Genomic DNA, 16195 nt, shown 5'->3' with positions numbered 1-16195 from the left:
AAGCTTTCCACCCACATATATGAAATGAATTGAAATTCTTAACAGTAAAAAAAAAAAAAAAAGCTTGCCATTATACCTCAGCTAGCACTGGTTAACGTCCTCCACATAGCCTAAACACAAGAGATAAAAAATCTAAATTGGCACAGATTGCAAAGCGTTCTCTTGCCCAAAGAGTAAATCTCCTCTCCTTACATCACAACTGAGCCATACTCCCCATACAGCAGTGCTTATTAATTGTATCAGTTGCAGTGTTTTGTTGATAATACAATAAATGGAACAACTCTAAGATACTGTTATGATGTTAAAAAACACAAAGAACAAAAACATATTCAGCTACTGTTGACTGCAAGTATTAAAGTATTTATTAAATCAGAGGAGCTCTTTGAAACATTAACATGGAAAAATAAAACATTTGACTATTTTGAAAAAATATTTACTCAGTACACAAGTGCCTTCAGTACCACTACAGTGCATTTATTCCATACATAATTTATAAGGATATTTGCAGTGTCTTTTTGTGTGCTTTGCAACAACACATCCCAGACCACTAAACAGACAGTTGCAATTCATTGAGACTTCAGCAGTATAAGGGTTTATGAGCATCTCTGACATTACTGACAATGCTTGTTTCAAACACTAATCTCAGATTTACTTTTTCATGTGTACATTGATTTTTTGATTACATTTCTTGACAGGACCTCCTGTAACATCCTGCTTCATCCTCAGCGTTTTGCTACAAGCAAATCCACCAAGACCCATTTCTTGAATGCTGTGACAATGGTTGTGACCATCTACCTATCCACAAAAAAAAATTACATGGCTCTTTTTTGTCACCAGGCCTTTGTAGCCTGCATAGTCCGTAGTTACATAGCAGTTCTACACACAAGTGCAAAATGGACTGAAAAAGTGTATTTCTAATGTGGGAATTCTAATTCCTAAATGTGAAATGCTCAGTATCGGCCAGCAACCAGGGAAGACCAGACACCTTGTACCAGCTGAAAACCCACTGCAGGAGGTCTGGCTCCCCTCTGCTAGTCAAGTGCTGCAAGATGGAAACTCCACCAGTCAGAGCAAGGGTGATGAGCAGGAACAGCCGAGCTGCCAGCAGCACAGCTTTCCCTCTTTCCCAGAGCCCTGTGTTTTTCCATACCACACCAGGAAGAGATACTTCTGCCCTCCTTTCTGTTCTACAAACTCCAGTGCTCTTGGGTCAGCTGATAGCACTGTGATCACTGAAAGAATTCCAGATCTGCTTTAACTGCAAGCCCTTAAAACGCACCCAGGTGGTTTTCCCTGCACCACCACCCAGCCATGCTAGACTTCTGTTTTGTCATGCTGTTGAAGCATGGTTTGCAGTGGACTGGAATTCCCTCGATCCTGTGGAAGATCCATAGGAAGATGCATTCTGGCAAAGTGCAGTAGATTATTTTGAGATTGAAACCTGTCATCATGCAGTCACCCAACTGGAGCAGAGAGGAGGAGCTACTGCCAACATGTCCAGGTAAGGATTCTCCAGCAATTGGCATCTCTGTAAATCAGAACATTTTTTATTCATTGTCCACACTGTCTTCTACAACTGGAAACTCTGAGCTTTTCCACTGAGTATGTACAGCAATAGTCTTCAAGTTATTTTGCCTTCAATGCACTTATATTTACACACCAAATTAAATAAAACAATTATTTTTCCAACTAGTTTTGTAGGTGTGTCACTTATTTTGACTATTCTGTTCTTAAATCCTGCTTTTCAAATCAACATAGTCCATAGATTCGGTATTTGAATTGAGGTATTTGCAAAATGCCTACAAAAGTTTTTTACTGTTATAATTATTGTCTTTTCTTGTTATAGCAGTCAATAAAAGTTAGCTGCAAATTTTCAATGGAGTCCTAGCATAATTTCTGCTTACTAGGGAGATTTCCTTGGGGAGTCTTCTGTTGAGAAAATAAGGTTGGAAGAAAAACAGGACCTGCAGTGGAGTGTCTGAGTGAGGGGTTTGATACAGAATGGTTTGCAGACACTCCCTTGTTTGCTAGTGCCTTAAACAGAAGTTATGGAAAATATCTGTGTTCAGACTTAGATTGTCTCCCAGACACCTGCTGGGAATTTCAAATGAAACTCAAATTTCTTGCAGACCTCTTTCACATACCTGTGGTACCAGGTGTTTGCAGAAATCCTACCAAGAATATTTTCTGTGATTTTATGCATGTGTTTGTTGTAGAGGCAGAATTGCTTGTTGACCACACCGTAGGTGTATAGAGACTGTAAAAAAATAAATTCAATTGTGACCAACTGAAGTGACAATTAAATAATAGATGAATGTGGTTACTTTGCTGGAGGACTGTAATACTGACTCGCTTCTCATCTTTATTATTTTCACAGCACTCAGAGATTCCACAGGCATTTTGCTGAGGAGAATGATTTTTGCCCAAGTTCACAAGACAGTGTGAGGGAGAGACCAGGACAGGAAGAAGCAGAAAGGGAGCTGAAAGACTCGACCAGCACCCTTGAAGCATTATCACAAAGATAAATGACCACAGGACATTTGATTTTGGGTGGTCCCCAAAATGTTCACCCTATGAATTCTGCGTGCAGGACTTTACGGGCAGGCAGCATGCAGCTAGACATCAGACATTGCAGGGTCTTGGAATCAGGAGCTGCTTTTTTACAGCTAGCAAACATTATTCATAGGCCTCTTAGATGGTCATCTTCTAACTCTAGCCCATGAATCACAACGAAGCAAATTCTGGCAAAACTGCTGTGTGAGCTGGGACAGCAAATTGAGGAAAAGCCTTTAAGTCTAAATCTGTAGAAAAGGGACCGAGCAGCATCTTATCATTAATTAATATCGTCCCTTAATATTTTATAAGCATATAAAACAAACACACCTTTATGTTAAGTAAGGTCATTTTCTGCATTTAGGAAAAAATAAGTAACATTCCTTCCAACTAAAAACCTCACCTGCTTCACAAACAGACAACAAAAGTTCACCAAGGTGCTGGACATCAGCCAAGCCTAAGAAATACCAGGCAGAGGAACAAAGACAGGAATTCAAGTCCCTTGGTTTTTGCTTACAGCTCACTACGAGCAGGAAAAGCCACAGGACAGGTACCAAGTTTCTAAGCCACGTAACTGCACTTGGAAAAGTGGCCTTTCCCCAATTTTGTTCCAGTAGAATAGGGCACTAACTTTTGCTGATTTTGTAAGCACTTTTAACGAAGTGGGCTTGGCTGGTGGATTTTTCTTGACTCCCGAATTAGGTCATTGTGTATGAAAATACACTGGGCACAGGACAACAGGAAGCATCTGTCCAAAACATAGAGCTTTTCTGGGTATTTCCAGTTCCCAGGCCTCCATCACCACAGACCACAACCAGATCCAGATTTATGATGAGTTTATCCTCACATCATCTCCCACAATGCAGGAGAAGGCTATTGATTAGAGACTCAGAAAGAGCACGTAGTCTGGTCACCCAGAGAAAGCACTGTTGAACAGCCAGCCAAGCACTGAGTCCCTTCCCCACCTTCGGTCCAGCATAGATCATAGAATCCCTTTGGTTGGAAAAGACCTTTAAGATCATTGAGTCCAGCTATTAACCCTACTCTAACATACTCTGCCAAATCCTCCTTTAAGCCATATCCCCAAGCACCATATCTACACAACTTTTAAACACATGCAGGGATGGTGCCCTCCCTAGACAGCACGTTCCAATACTTGACAAGCCTTTCAGTGAAAAGGTTCTTCCTAATGTCGACTCTAAACCTCCCCTGGAGAAGCTTGAGGCCATTCCCTCTTGTTCTATCACTAGTTACTTGTGAGAAGAGACCAGCACCTGCCTCTTTACAACGTCCTGAAAGGTCAGGAGCAGTGCCTCTTTACAACGTCCTGAAAGGTCGGGAGCAGTAAGATCTCCCCTTAGCCTCCTTTTCTCCAGACTAAATAGCCCTATGTCCCTCAGCCACTCCTCATGACACTTGTTCTCTAGGCCCTTCACCAGCTTAGTTGCTCCTTGGACCTGCCCCAGCACCTTGATGTCTTTCTTGTATTGAGTTGCCTGAAACTGAACACAGTATTTGAGGTGTGGCCTCACCAATGCCAAGTACAGAGGGACAATCACCTTGCTGGTTCTGCTTGCCACACTGTTTCTAGCACAAGCCAGGATGCCGTTGGCCTTCTTGGCTACCTGGGCACACTGCTAAGTGTTACTAAGTGTAACATTTCAATCTATCCTGGCTACTCCCTCTTTATGTTTACATGCTAGACGTGTGGCTTGCCAAATCTTTACTTAAGCTTCATGTGTTTTAAAAACCTGTGTCAAGGTGCAGTTCTGAAATTCACTCATCTTCATTTGACTGTAAGCATGCAGCCTATGAAAGCAAAGTTTAAAAAATACCCCACAGTGGTTGCACCACCTCTGAAAGAAGCCAAAGGTGTAATGATTTGCAGTCTTTCATTTTCCCATGAAACTTTCTTCACTTGAACAACCCCAGGAGAGCAGTTTTGCAGCTGCTTCCCAGCTCTTGTTTGCCAGCAGCCTCCAAATGCTCTTCTGCCTCTGATGAATCGGACAGAAATGTCAGCAGGTAGATGATGCAGTATGTGGAACAGGTGCTGAGGCACTTTGGTGGCCACCACAAGGTAACTAAAGGACTTTGATGTGTTGGAAGGAGCAAAGATTTCAACCTGACTTCCAAAGGAGAGGTGGACGAGTTGTATCAGTACGTGTTTCTCAGCTTGTGGCTTTTGCTCTGTGTCACTCAGGTTGTCACACACATCACTGTACCTTAGGGCACGCAATACACGAACACCAACAGGCACTCAGCTTGCAGAATTTATTTAATAAAGTCTTTTCTGTTTTTAAAAAAGTTTACAAGACAGATGTGTTCCACATGATAAACAACTAGCGGCTGATCTTCCCTTTTAATAACTTAATCCATGCAGAAAGTCTCGACTGCTAAATGGTGCTAGGGAGCAGCAGAACAATATACCAAAATATACACAGATCTACACACTGCCGTGGGAACAGGTAGCACATGACACCACAGAGTGAGAATCAAAATACAAGCCTGCTTGGATAATTTTCAGAATTCAAGTGTAAGTTTAAGGAAAAACCCTGATTTATCTTTGAAATGGAGCTTATGTACTGACAGTAAATGTTCTGCTACAATCTGCCTACAGTCACCCTTTACTCAGCAGTCGTGTGAAAACACATACAGAAAATGTTACAAATCCATTTTACTACTGATATTACACATTAACAACTGAATCTGATAGCATTGCTTTGGTTGTCTGAATACAGAATGATACAGGTTTCTAACGTCTTGGTTCTCTTCTCCCACATTCCATTCTTTTCCAAAGTCATTGAAGAGTGGTTCTGAGGTGAATGTCTGTTGGGTCTCTCTTTAAGAATCCAGTGTAGCTTTTGTACAAGGAACTGTGGAAGGCAAATAAACAGGAATATTACTAGAGACAGAGTAGGATTCCTTCAAATCACGTAAAGAAAGTATCTTTATTGTCACAGCATGAAAATTAATGCTAGGCTATCAGTGTATCACATTTTAGAAACATCCATCTCCCTAGAATTTCAAATGCTACAGAACAGGTCAGACTGACCAAAGCACTGTGGAAGACCTGTGAACTCCTGCTCTCTGAAATGTTATTTCAACACACAACCCAGAAACAGTGGGGGTATCCCTGCAGCACAGCAGCAAGGCCAACTGTTGCTGAGAAATGGTACATCCTCACTTTATTTTGTAAGAACATATTCTCTTTCCCAATGTGCCTGCTCATCTTCAGTATTAAAAGAAAGCGGTGCACCAAGCAAGAAGCCAAAGAGAGCAGGACTCATGTGATTCCAGCTGTTGTAGGCTATGACAATCCACTTTTGACTGCAACTCAGTTAATGAATGGAACCATTTCACAGCGGGCTTCAAGCTGCTCTTCATGACACCAGGGAAAAACGGTGTGTGGATGTGAAAGTTTCTTTAATCTGTCTTCCAGGTCAATCCAAAACAAACTGACCTATTTTCAGAAATCTATTCAATGCCTTATGCAAAATCATTTATAGTAGTACCACACAGATAATATGAACGTTTTTCTACATTTTACTGAGAACAAAAATCATCCCCCAATGTCTGATTGCTAGGGGAATTCATGGATTAAATTAAAAAAAAAAAAAAAGAAAAAGAAAAAAAAGAGGCAACTTTCTGAGCAATGCATGATACTGAATTGTATAAATCACAAGCCAGACTGAACTCTAGGGATAGGAAAATGAGAGAAAGGTTAGACCATAATTTTGCAAAGCTGTTAATAATTAAACTGCATGGCCAGCTCTGGCCTTCAGTGTGCAGATGAAGGAAATAATACGTTCTTGAGTGACCAGACATTTCTGGAAGTTCAAAATCGGCAACGTAGCTTTTTTGGGGGTGGGCAGAGGGAAGGAAGACAATGAAAGCTGTGTCCTGGAGAATTAAAACTGATTGGAAGAGTATGATAAATACATATCTATATATGAAGATAATCCATGACTAAGGATTAGGGTCTATATTCAGTCTAACTTCATTCACTCACGTCCAGGCACAGCCTGCAGGTCAAGTGCCTGAATTACAGAATCACAGAATGGGTTGGGTTGGGAAGGACTTTAAAGACCATCTAGTTTCAGTCCCTCTACCATGGGCAGGGACACCTCCCTGGCAAGGGACCACAGTGCACAAGGCCCCATCCAACCTAGTCCTGAACACATCCAGTGATGGGGCATCTGAATTCAAGCAGCCAGTCTGGCTCTCAGTGCCTGGCCTTATGTTCTCGTTAGATGGTGAAGGTATATGAAACAGCCTGTTACCAAGCCATCCTGGGAACGAACTGAGGACATGGGTAGGAACCACAATAGGAAGTTGCAGTTCTGGCCTGTCTCCAGCCTCTAAAATGTTTTCCACTTCCACTGCTGAGGACTGTGTGTTATTTGTTATTGCAAATGGTGGAGGCTGTTCCAGAGCAACCCGCCTGATACAAAAAGAACCATGCATCTCCACTCTGAAGAACACAAAGCAGGATTCTGAGTTAAGTCACTGCTGTGCTGCAAAAGCAAAATTTTAAATTTCCTGAATCAGCCTGGAAACAGTCATGGCTGGGCCAGACTCACAGATACACACCTCCAGGCAAGCACACATCTGAGAAGAGACTTTCACCCACTTCTACGTTCGGGTGTGCCAACTGCAGGTAGGATCAGAGGTTACCCACCACCAAGACCATCAGAATTTCACATCAGCACTTCTAATGCAACTCTCTGCGTGTGCTGCTTCAGTGAAGCAGCCAGCATTAGGAGGCTGCCCAGCAGGAGGACACAGCTGTACAGAGGGGTGGGAAAGCCAAACCTGAGGCCTGCTTTGGCTGAGCTACGGCTCTCTTTCCGAAGACACATCTCCTTCTGCTCCACTGCTTGCACTGGGGTCATCCTTGTTACGGGGGGCACTTCTTTCTCTACTTGACTCAGAGGGCACCTTGGTTCTGGTCTTCTCTTTTCTTTGTTGCTGTTTTTCAAGTTTTGTCAGCTATTCATAAAGTAAGAAGAGGAAGAAAACACTTCATGGAATAAAATAACTTTAGAAGACTCTTTTAAAAAATTGTAAATGTCAGCATTTGTATAAAACTTGCAACTCAGATTCACAACACCAATACATAGATCAATAAAACAGGCGGGGAAAAAAAATCCCAAGGCTTCGATTTTCATAAATTTGGAGAAGACAGTGAAATATCATCATACACTAACACGACCACCCCCGAGTATAAAAAAGAAGTGCACGTATTCAAAGGACCACCCTCAGCTTTCCAGCATTCCTTCTCTGCACAACATAGTCCACAAACATGTAAAAGACTAAAGCTCAGGGACCAAAAGGGGGAGCTGGCATCCACCAAACTCCTCTTCTGCTTTGGGTCTTGAGTGGCAGTTTTGTAGTTTCAAAGTTGCTGACAGTAGATGTATCCCAAATTCAGCTATCCAGCACAGAAGAATGAATTTATTTTATTCTTTATTCATAGAAAGAGATATATGAGCCTTAGCAACACCTAGGATATAGAATAACCATTTCAAATCAGCTTGGATAAAAGCCTCTGATAACACTGCTCTCCCACCTCTCAGTGGAAATGTTTCCAGTGCTACTAAGAGTCTACATCTCTTTCCTATTTTTCAGGTTGCAGTAAATTTTGGGGACGCTATGTATTGATAGCTACTTAAATGACTACACTTTGTGCAGTTTATCAATTTGGATAATTTCTGTAATCTACTGATTTTCTCTTCTACTTCCACAATTTCCCCAAGATAAAGTATGCTAGTCATAAATCATAATTTCATGGCCAAAAGATCTCTTCTGAGGTGAAATCATCAGAGAATAAAAAAACTACATCGTGTGTGAAGATTATGAATTAGGCTCCCGGAATATGCACACAGAGACGTAAATCTGGGCTCCAGTCAGTAGGAGCTAAGGGCACAGACTGCACAGCCTTGGAGCCATGTACAACCTGCACCTTATCCCCACAACACATCCTCCTTGAACACCTGCACACACGGACGTGTAGCCTGGCCCAGGAAAGTCTTGGCTGGCTGTTTCAAAACTAAAACCAGTTTATTTTTACGATGTGAAGCGACAAGAGTATGCTGGCTTTGTCTAGCATGATCCAGTCCTCAAGTGACGTGCACAGATGTAACAAATAATATCAGGCATGACAGAGGCAGTATTTTAACTCCCATGTCTGACAATGTCCACACTACTCTTCTCCCAACAAGCTTATATTCATAGCACGTGAATGTTAGTGGTAACTGAGAAAGGGAGTGCATCTGCAGGAAGGGAAACAAAAGTTCCTGAGCCCCTAGTATTAATGGTACTCAGCCTTAATTAAGGGTACTCTCGTGGCCTCTATGCAGTTGGGGGTTATTTTTGCAAATGGTATCTGGGTTATCCAGCTGTTGAAATTAGAATTGGGGTTTTGATGATCTTCATGGTACAAAAATGTATCAGAGGAAGGAAGGCACTACATTAGCTGCTGGCTACAGAGAATTGAAAGCATAGTTCCTAGTTTTTAAAATATAGATTTGTACACATAACTAACAATGTCCACAAACCGTGTGGACAGTGCTTTGTCCCCAGTAACTGACCAACATATAAAGTAATAGTTTTGAAAAAGGTCAGAATTTACATTTGGGTTGACAGCTTCTTTGACAAATTCTAGCCTGATACTGTTTAAGAGTACATCACAGCTATGAAATTCTAAAAATTTAATAATTACAGTGGAAAGTTAAATTGCACTGTGAAAGAAAGATTCACCAAGGTAGAAATGTCTGTGGTTACGTCATTTGTAATACTACATCATATCACTTTTGCAATCAATTTGCTGGAGCAAAAATGCACACTCAGTCCCTCACTTGAAAATGTTAATAGCTCTCTAAGTTATTTGCTTTGCTGAAGTTAATTTCCTCATGTTAGGAATCAGATACTTAATTTTCTTCCCAGAAGAAACATGGGCAGCACACAATGAAGTTACACTATAAGGGCCCAGCCTGAGGCAAGAAAGGTGCTACCAGCCCTTCATTAGTTAGCCTGGTCTAACTCTCTGCCCAGGGTCTTGGAAAAAATGTCTAGCCAAGCAGTTTATCAGCTGCATGGCTTTCCCACTCATTTTCCTTAACCTCTCTTTGTCACCAGTGATAAAGGATAACCAGCTGAGCTCCTGTTATTTTCCTCACCAAAACTTTCAGCGTAAGAAAATGAACTCACAAGTTTTGGATTTGCTTCTTCAAATTAAGCCCAAAAGCAGTGCAACTAGAAAAAGAGAAACATCGAAGCTGGCAACATCTAGAAAAAAATGCCAGGTGATGGTGCCAAGGAGAAGACTGCAGTTGATTTCTCATAATGGTGCCTATGTTCACGTGTGGAGCAAGAAAATGTAGGTGACATAAAACAAATTCAAAGACAATTGGAAAAATCCATTCACCGCAGACACAGGCCCTTACTGTACAGTCATCTACCATAGTTTAATACCATCAATATTTGACACCAGCTCTTAGGACTGTGCTACTGACCACACAATTCCAAGACAATCACCATGTCTCCCTAAAATGAAAATGCAAGCTGAAGCAACACCACACTTGGGGAACTGAAAATACCTTCAGCTACATTATATTAAAATCTTCTAACTGAAAAGTGATAGAAAAGTTAAAATACTATATTGGAGGTTTCTCCACATTCACCAGAGAGATCACTTTTAGCTATACAGTTATGAGAAGTGTTTTAAGGCATAAATAATAGAATATTTATGTGGAATTCCTTTAATGAATTTTCTATCATCAAAATCCTTCTGGCATTTAAAAATGTAAGGTACTTAAATGTCAGTCTTGAGAAGTTCCTCTCTCATTCAAAACAATGCCACTTCCAAGGAGCATTATATTATTATTTACTCCTCATACTGATGAAGTATGTGCATGCTGCTTTAGAGTACTGATACTGGCAGGTTCAGTAACAAAAATCTTCTACAAGGATTTCACATCTTATCCCTCCCACTACAATGTCCAGTCCCAAAACAGGGTTTAAAATACAAAGATCCACTCTAACGCTTTCATTCTTACACCTCTCACTACAGTGTCCAAAATGTGTAACCAAAATTTGGGTTAAAATGTAGCTTATTCCATTCTCAACAGTGATGGCACCAACGGGCCCACAGAGATCAGTTCTCTGTCTAGTGAGAATAGATGCATTAAACACTGAAACTGCTATGCCACTTCTCCTAGCAGGAGAAATAAAAATGCACAGAGTATTTCCTAGCTGAATTCTGTAAATATCCAAATACTTTCAAAGTTCAAGAAGCTTTTCTGAGCTGTCACCATGTCACCTCCCCAAGCATAGTCTAAAACCTCTTCCCACTCCATTTTTGTCTGGCTACTTCTATTAGCTACAAATTCCCAGGAAAAAAACACAAAACACATCTCTCTAACCTTCCCCAAAACAGGATATAAACAGACAAAGCATTCTGGGCATAGCTAACCTAATCTCAGCAATGATCACAACAAACTTCGTCAACACAGCACAAAAATTTGCTACATTTGCTGTATGAGGAGGACACTTTTTAAAAAATTATTATTTTCTTTATTATTTCTGTGATTTATACCTCTAGCACAATGAATATAAAAATATATTTGGATTAATTCATCCAAATGTATTTTTACTAATTACATCACAAAGGAATTATAAAGATCAGATTACCAGCTGAAGCCACAGAAAATCACTTCAAATCAAGGAGGCATTTCACTGTCACATCCAATGACAGAACAGAGCTGTTCATCAGCAATTATTTGGCTAATCTCTTTCTGTTAACATCACATTAAACACCGCGGGATGGTTTATTTATCTCTTCTTGCTAAAGCACAAAGGTAAAACCCACATCATCTCTAAGCCTTAGTGCCCATTCTACAGGCAAATCAACAGACTGTATGACAGCAAAAGAAAATGCAATGGGCAGGGAAGAGAGAGGAGAATGACACATTTAAACTGGTTCTTCCTCACCCTACGTCTTGTATGCTGGGTGAAAGAACATGGCACACATGTCACTATCAGGAAAGGATGCTTAAGAGTGTCAGAAACAGCAGTGCCTCTGACAGTGTGTGTCAAGGTCCAGACACGAGCTGGAAAAGGTACTCAGTCAGTAACAGTTAAAAGAGCTGCCAGTTTTCAAATAAATGGGGTTCACTGAAACATGGCACAGATTAAATTCTTTGTGCATCCAAAGCGAATGCAGCTGGATTGCTTCAGAGGTATCTGTGCCACTGTAAGAGCTCATGCACTGCTGTCACAAACTAGAATCTCCCCCATCAAGACTTTCAATGACCTGGAATTGAGGGTGGCTCATGAAATAGGTGTGGACAACTCACTGCAGAAAGAAGGTAACCAAACTGACATCACCCTTATTCTCATAAAGACTGTCCAGAACCCACTCAGACTCCATCTGTTCTCCTTTTTATAGGGTCCAGACACAGGCTCAGTAAGAAAATACCTGGTATAACCTTACCTTTGGAAAAATGACAGTGCTCTAAGCACATCTTGCACAAGAAGCCTCATCTTTGCTGATAGAGAATGAGATTTAAGGAAGACAGGAAGGCAATCAGCAGCCAAGACTGAAGCAGAGTCATTCACATTAAAAAGAAAATTCACACTATATGAAGCTTAAAAAACCAGCATGCTTCCCACTCTTCAGCCCATGTTATGGCCACCAGGAAGGTGTTGTCAGAGGGGAAAAACAGGCAACTGTGAGGGCAAAACCCTTAAATAATCCAGTGTTCCCCAAGAAAGAGATGGAAACTTCCAAAATCCAGCACACCCTGGTGACTCCTCCTGGGTTACTTCACCCACACACGGGACAGCAGGGGTAAAAGCTCTCTCAGCACACTCAATGCCAGTCAGAAACTGCCCGTGCCTTCAGTCACACACCTATCTCACACCAATGGCTCCCACTAGCCTGCTTCAGCAAAACAGACTGGTCACCAGCTTTGTGTTAGGAGACCAAGACACCACAGGGCTCCATTTCCCAGTCAGAGGCAGCAGGACACGATGGTGCCATCCATCCTGCCTCCAAAGCCCCCAGCTGCAGGCTACAATAAGAGCTGCTATACAAGGGAGGTGGCCAGCTGCACCCGAGGCAGAACCACGCCCGGGCACGGAGAACTTGTGCAGTCAACACGGAGGGGATGGCTCTTTGCCTATCTCACAAAGAGCTGGCGTGGCAAAAGTCAGCACTGCCACAAGTACCACAACTCAACCTCAACCTTAACAAGTCTATGCCATAAACATGGCACCTGAAAACAGCTGGCCAGAACTCTCTTGAGGATGAACAGTTCAAAGGGGACATCAAATCACTCAATTTCTCTGCCCTCCAGCTTTCTGCAGGCTCTCTTTGCCAGGCAGTCAGGTAGCAGCATAATTCATCCAAGTAGGGATGTAAGTACTTAAAATCTACAATCATTCCTCACTCCAAAGACAGAGCTGATGCTGCTAATTATGCACAGTTTGGGCTGAGAACTCTTTGTTCTAAAGCTCTGAGGATACAGAAAGGCCAGGACCAGATGTAGTTGTTTCAGGGGCTAGAACATTGCAAACAGATACAGAACAGAATTTGGAGGTAAAATGAAACAGATCCTAAACCAAAATACCTTGGCAATTTAAGGAAACGAGGTGCTTCTTTAGGCTTTCCCATGCTCTTTTCCCAGTAGGTTCCAAATGCCTTTAGAATGGTATTTTGAGATATGAGAATTCCCAGGAGATGCAGAATTCCCACCAATTACAGTCACCAGCTGCACTGCAGTTATCACAGAACCTATGAGCAGCGTTTGAGAGCAGGTATAAACATACATGGCTAACTGAAGAACCCAAATGTCTCATTTTTAATTCAGAAGAGTGATGGTCAGATGGCAACTCAGGGACAGACCTGATAAGCAAAGTGGTTTTGCCTGGCTGGTCAACTGGTCAGGTAATTTGAAAAGAACACTGTACATGGGACAAACTGCAGCTAGAAAGACAGAAGTGAATAGAATAGAACAGAATAGAATAGTTTCAGTTGGAAGGGACCTACAACTATCGTCTAGTCCAACTGATGACCACTTCAGGGCTGACCAAGAGTTAAAACATGCTATTAAGGACATTGTCCTAATGCCTCTTAAACACTGGCAAGCCTCTGGGATTGACTGCATCTCTAGGAAGCCAATTCCAGTGTTTGACCACCTGCTCAGCAAAGAAATGCTTCCTAATGTTAAGTGTACACCTCCCTGGATGCTTTCAACCATCCCCACACATCCTACCACTGGGTATCAGGGAGAGGAGCTCAGCACCTCCCTCTCCACTTCCCACCTTCAGGAAACTGTGGACAGCAATGAGGTCACCCCTCAGCCTCCTTTTCTCCAAAACAGACAAGCCTAAAGTCCTTAGCCATCCCTCACGGGACATTCCTTCCAGCCCTTTCACCGTCTTTGCTGCCTACCTCTGCATGCATTCAAGGACCTTCACATCCTTCTTAAACTGTGGGGCTCAGAACTGCACACCGGACCCAACGTGAGGACTCACCACTGCTGAATACAGAGGGACAATCACCTCTTTTGATCGGCTGGTCATGCTGTTTGATGCACCCCAGGATGAGCTTTGCCCTCTTGGCTGCCAACTGCTGACTCACATTGAGCCTGCTGCCAGCCAGCACCCTCAGATCCCTTTCAGCAAGGCTGCTCTCCAGCCACTCCTCTCCTAATCTATACGTATGTCCAGCATCAGTTCATCTCAGGTGCAGAATCCAGCATTTGCTCTTGTTAAACTTCATGCCATTAATGATTCCCCAGTGTTCCAATCTATCCAGACCATCTGCAAGGCCTCTTGTCCCTTGAGACAATCAACAGCACTTCCAAGTTTAGTAACATCAGCAAACTTACTAATGGTGCATTTAACTCCTGCATCTAGATCATCAATAACAATATTGAACAGAATTGGCCCCAGAATTGAGCCCTGAGGAACACCACTGGTGACAGGTCACCAATCAGATGCAGCCGCATTCACTACAACCCTGTGAGCTCTGCTCTCCAGCCAGTTGTTCAAGCAGCATACCATGCACCTGCTCCTCCCACAGCTGGACAACTTGCCCAGAAGGATGCAGTGAGGGAAGTATCAAAAGCCTTATTAAAACCCAGAAAATATAAATCCACCACTTTCCCTTCATCCACTAGGCAGGTGACGTTATTGTAGAAGGGTATGAGGTCAGTTACACAGGACTTTTCCTTCATGAATCTGTGTTGACTCTGCCTGGTGACTGCACTGTCCTTTGAATACCTTTCAATAGCACACAGTATAGTCTTCTCCATAACTCTTCCAGGTACTGAGGTTAGATTAACAAGTTTGTAGTTTCCTGGTCCTTCCCTCATGCACTTCTTATAAACTGCAATAACAATTTTAACAAGGCTAAGTGTTATACAGATAGGCTTGGTGTGGCCTTGCTGAAGCAGAGCTGGCAATAACAATCCTCCCCCTTCTCTTTCAGCCTGGAAAAGCTGGTCACTGCCACGTTGAGAGGATGAGAACACCTCATTGCTGCATTAGGTTTTCAGCATAGCCTGCGCTGTTCCTCAGCAGAGCTAACCCTCCTCTGCACTCCAGACTTCAATTCAGGACCTGAATTTGTGACACCCTCTGGCACCATGTTCTCTTGTTTCTGAGAAAGAGGCAGCTAATCATTCCATCCAGCCACCCACATGCAAAAGCCCCCAAATGTTAAGAAACCTCACTAAAGAAAAAAGGGGGAGGCGGGTCCAGACACATTAAAAACACAGCTAAAGAATCATGATTAAAGAGCAACTTTAATGATGGGCAAGAATAAACTCTAAAAAGCTGGTTTGTAACTTTTACCAGTACAGCAGGCAGCTATCAACAGGCCAGGGAACTGAAAAAAACAGTGGAATTATTTAACTTTTTAGAGGCTGGACAGAAAACACAAGCTCCTCATGCCTAAGAAAGGCATACTGCTTCATCACAGGAATGCTACAAATCCACAGAGGAGGCACAGCCTATACACCCATCCTTTCCAGGCAGATCTTCTAGCTCACTTACCTGTTTAGGGTCAACAGTGGCAGCTGGGGACTCCAGTTCTATTGTAACAGGGCCATCATTCTGGATATGTACCTGCATGTAGGCACCAAACTTGCCATCTGAAAACGGGAGAGGCAAAAAAGTGCTGAGGGCTCTTGGAAGGATAACACATATCAAAATCTCTACCAAATTGTGCTACTGAAAAGGGAAAAAAAAAAAAAAAAAAAAAAACACATAAAAGGAGAGCCAACTAACAAACTGCAGAAAGCTACTAAGCTACTAAGAAAAAAATCAGTCTGTGTGCACTCAGCTATGTGGGCTGACATTCAGAGATCATCAATATGATCAATATGCAGCTAAGTACAGAGATGTCCACAAAACAAACCAAGTCTATGGATAATCAAAGCGCTCACAGTTCAGGACAGGCAGCAGATTAAATTTTAAAGGTTTGTAACAGTTTAGCCTAGGGTTAAGCTTAGCTAAACTAGCCAAGCCAGTCCAGCTAACCAGTTACGTTTTGAAGAAATACTATGTATAGGTGTCCTGGTTTGGGGTAGAACAGAGCTAGTTCAGTTCAGAGATTTTACTGCTCAGCTAA

The 16195-nt window shown here is 42.2% G+C and overlaps 1 protein-coding gene across 1 annotated transcript; it reads right to left on the bottom strand.

The window, feature by feature from the left end:
- Positions 1 to 4813: 4813 nt before the first annotated feature.
- LOC103782549 (D-tyrosyl-tRNA(Tyr) deacylase 1-like) lies at positions 4814 to 15716 on the bottom strand (the record flags this gene model as incomplete). The annotated part of the gene is made up of 3 exons (XM_008950318.1): positions 4814 to 5429; positions 7369 to 7545; positions 15619 to 15716. Coding segments are annotated over 2 exons (254 nt in total), but the record flags the coding sequence as incomplete, so codon positions are not given.
- Positions 15717 to 16195: the final 479 nt, after the last annotated feature.

This window comes from Merops nubicus, unplaced genomic scaffold (genome assembly GCF_000691845.1).
Source record: "Merops nubicus isolate BGI_N331 unplaced genomic scaffold, ASM69184v1 scaffold11842, whole genome shotgun sequence".
NCBI lineage: Eukaryota > Metazoa > Chordata > Aves > Coraciiformes > Meropidae > Merops > Merops nubicus.
The sequence above is the reverse complement of the archived record's forward strand: the minus strand, read 5'-3'. Positions and strand labels throughout refer to the sequence as shown.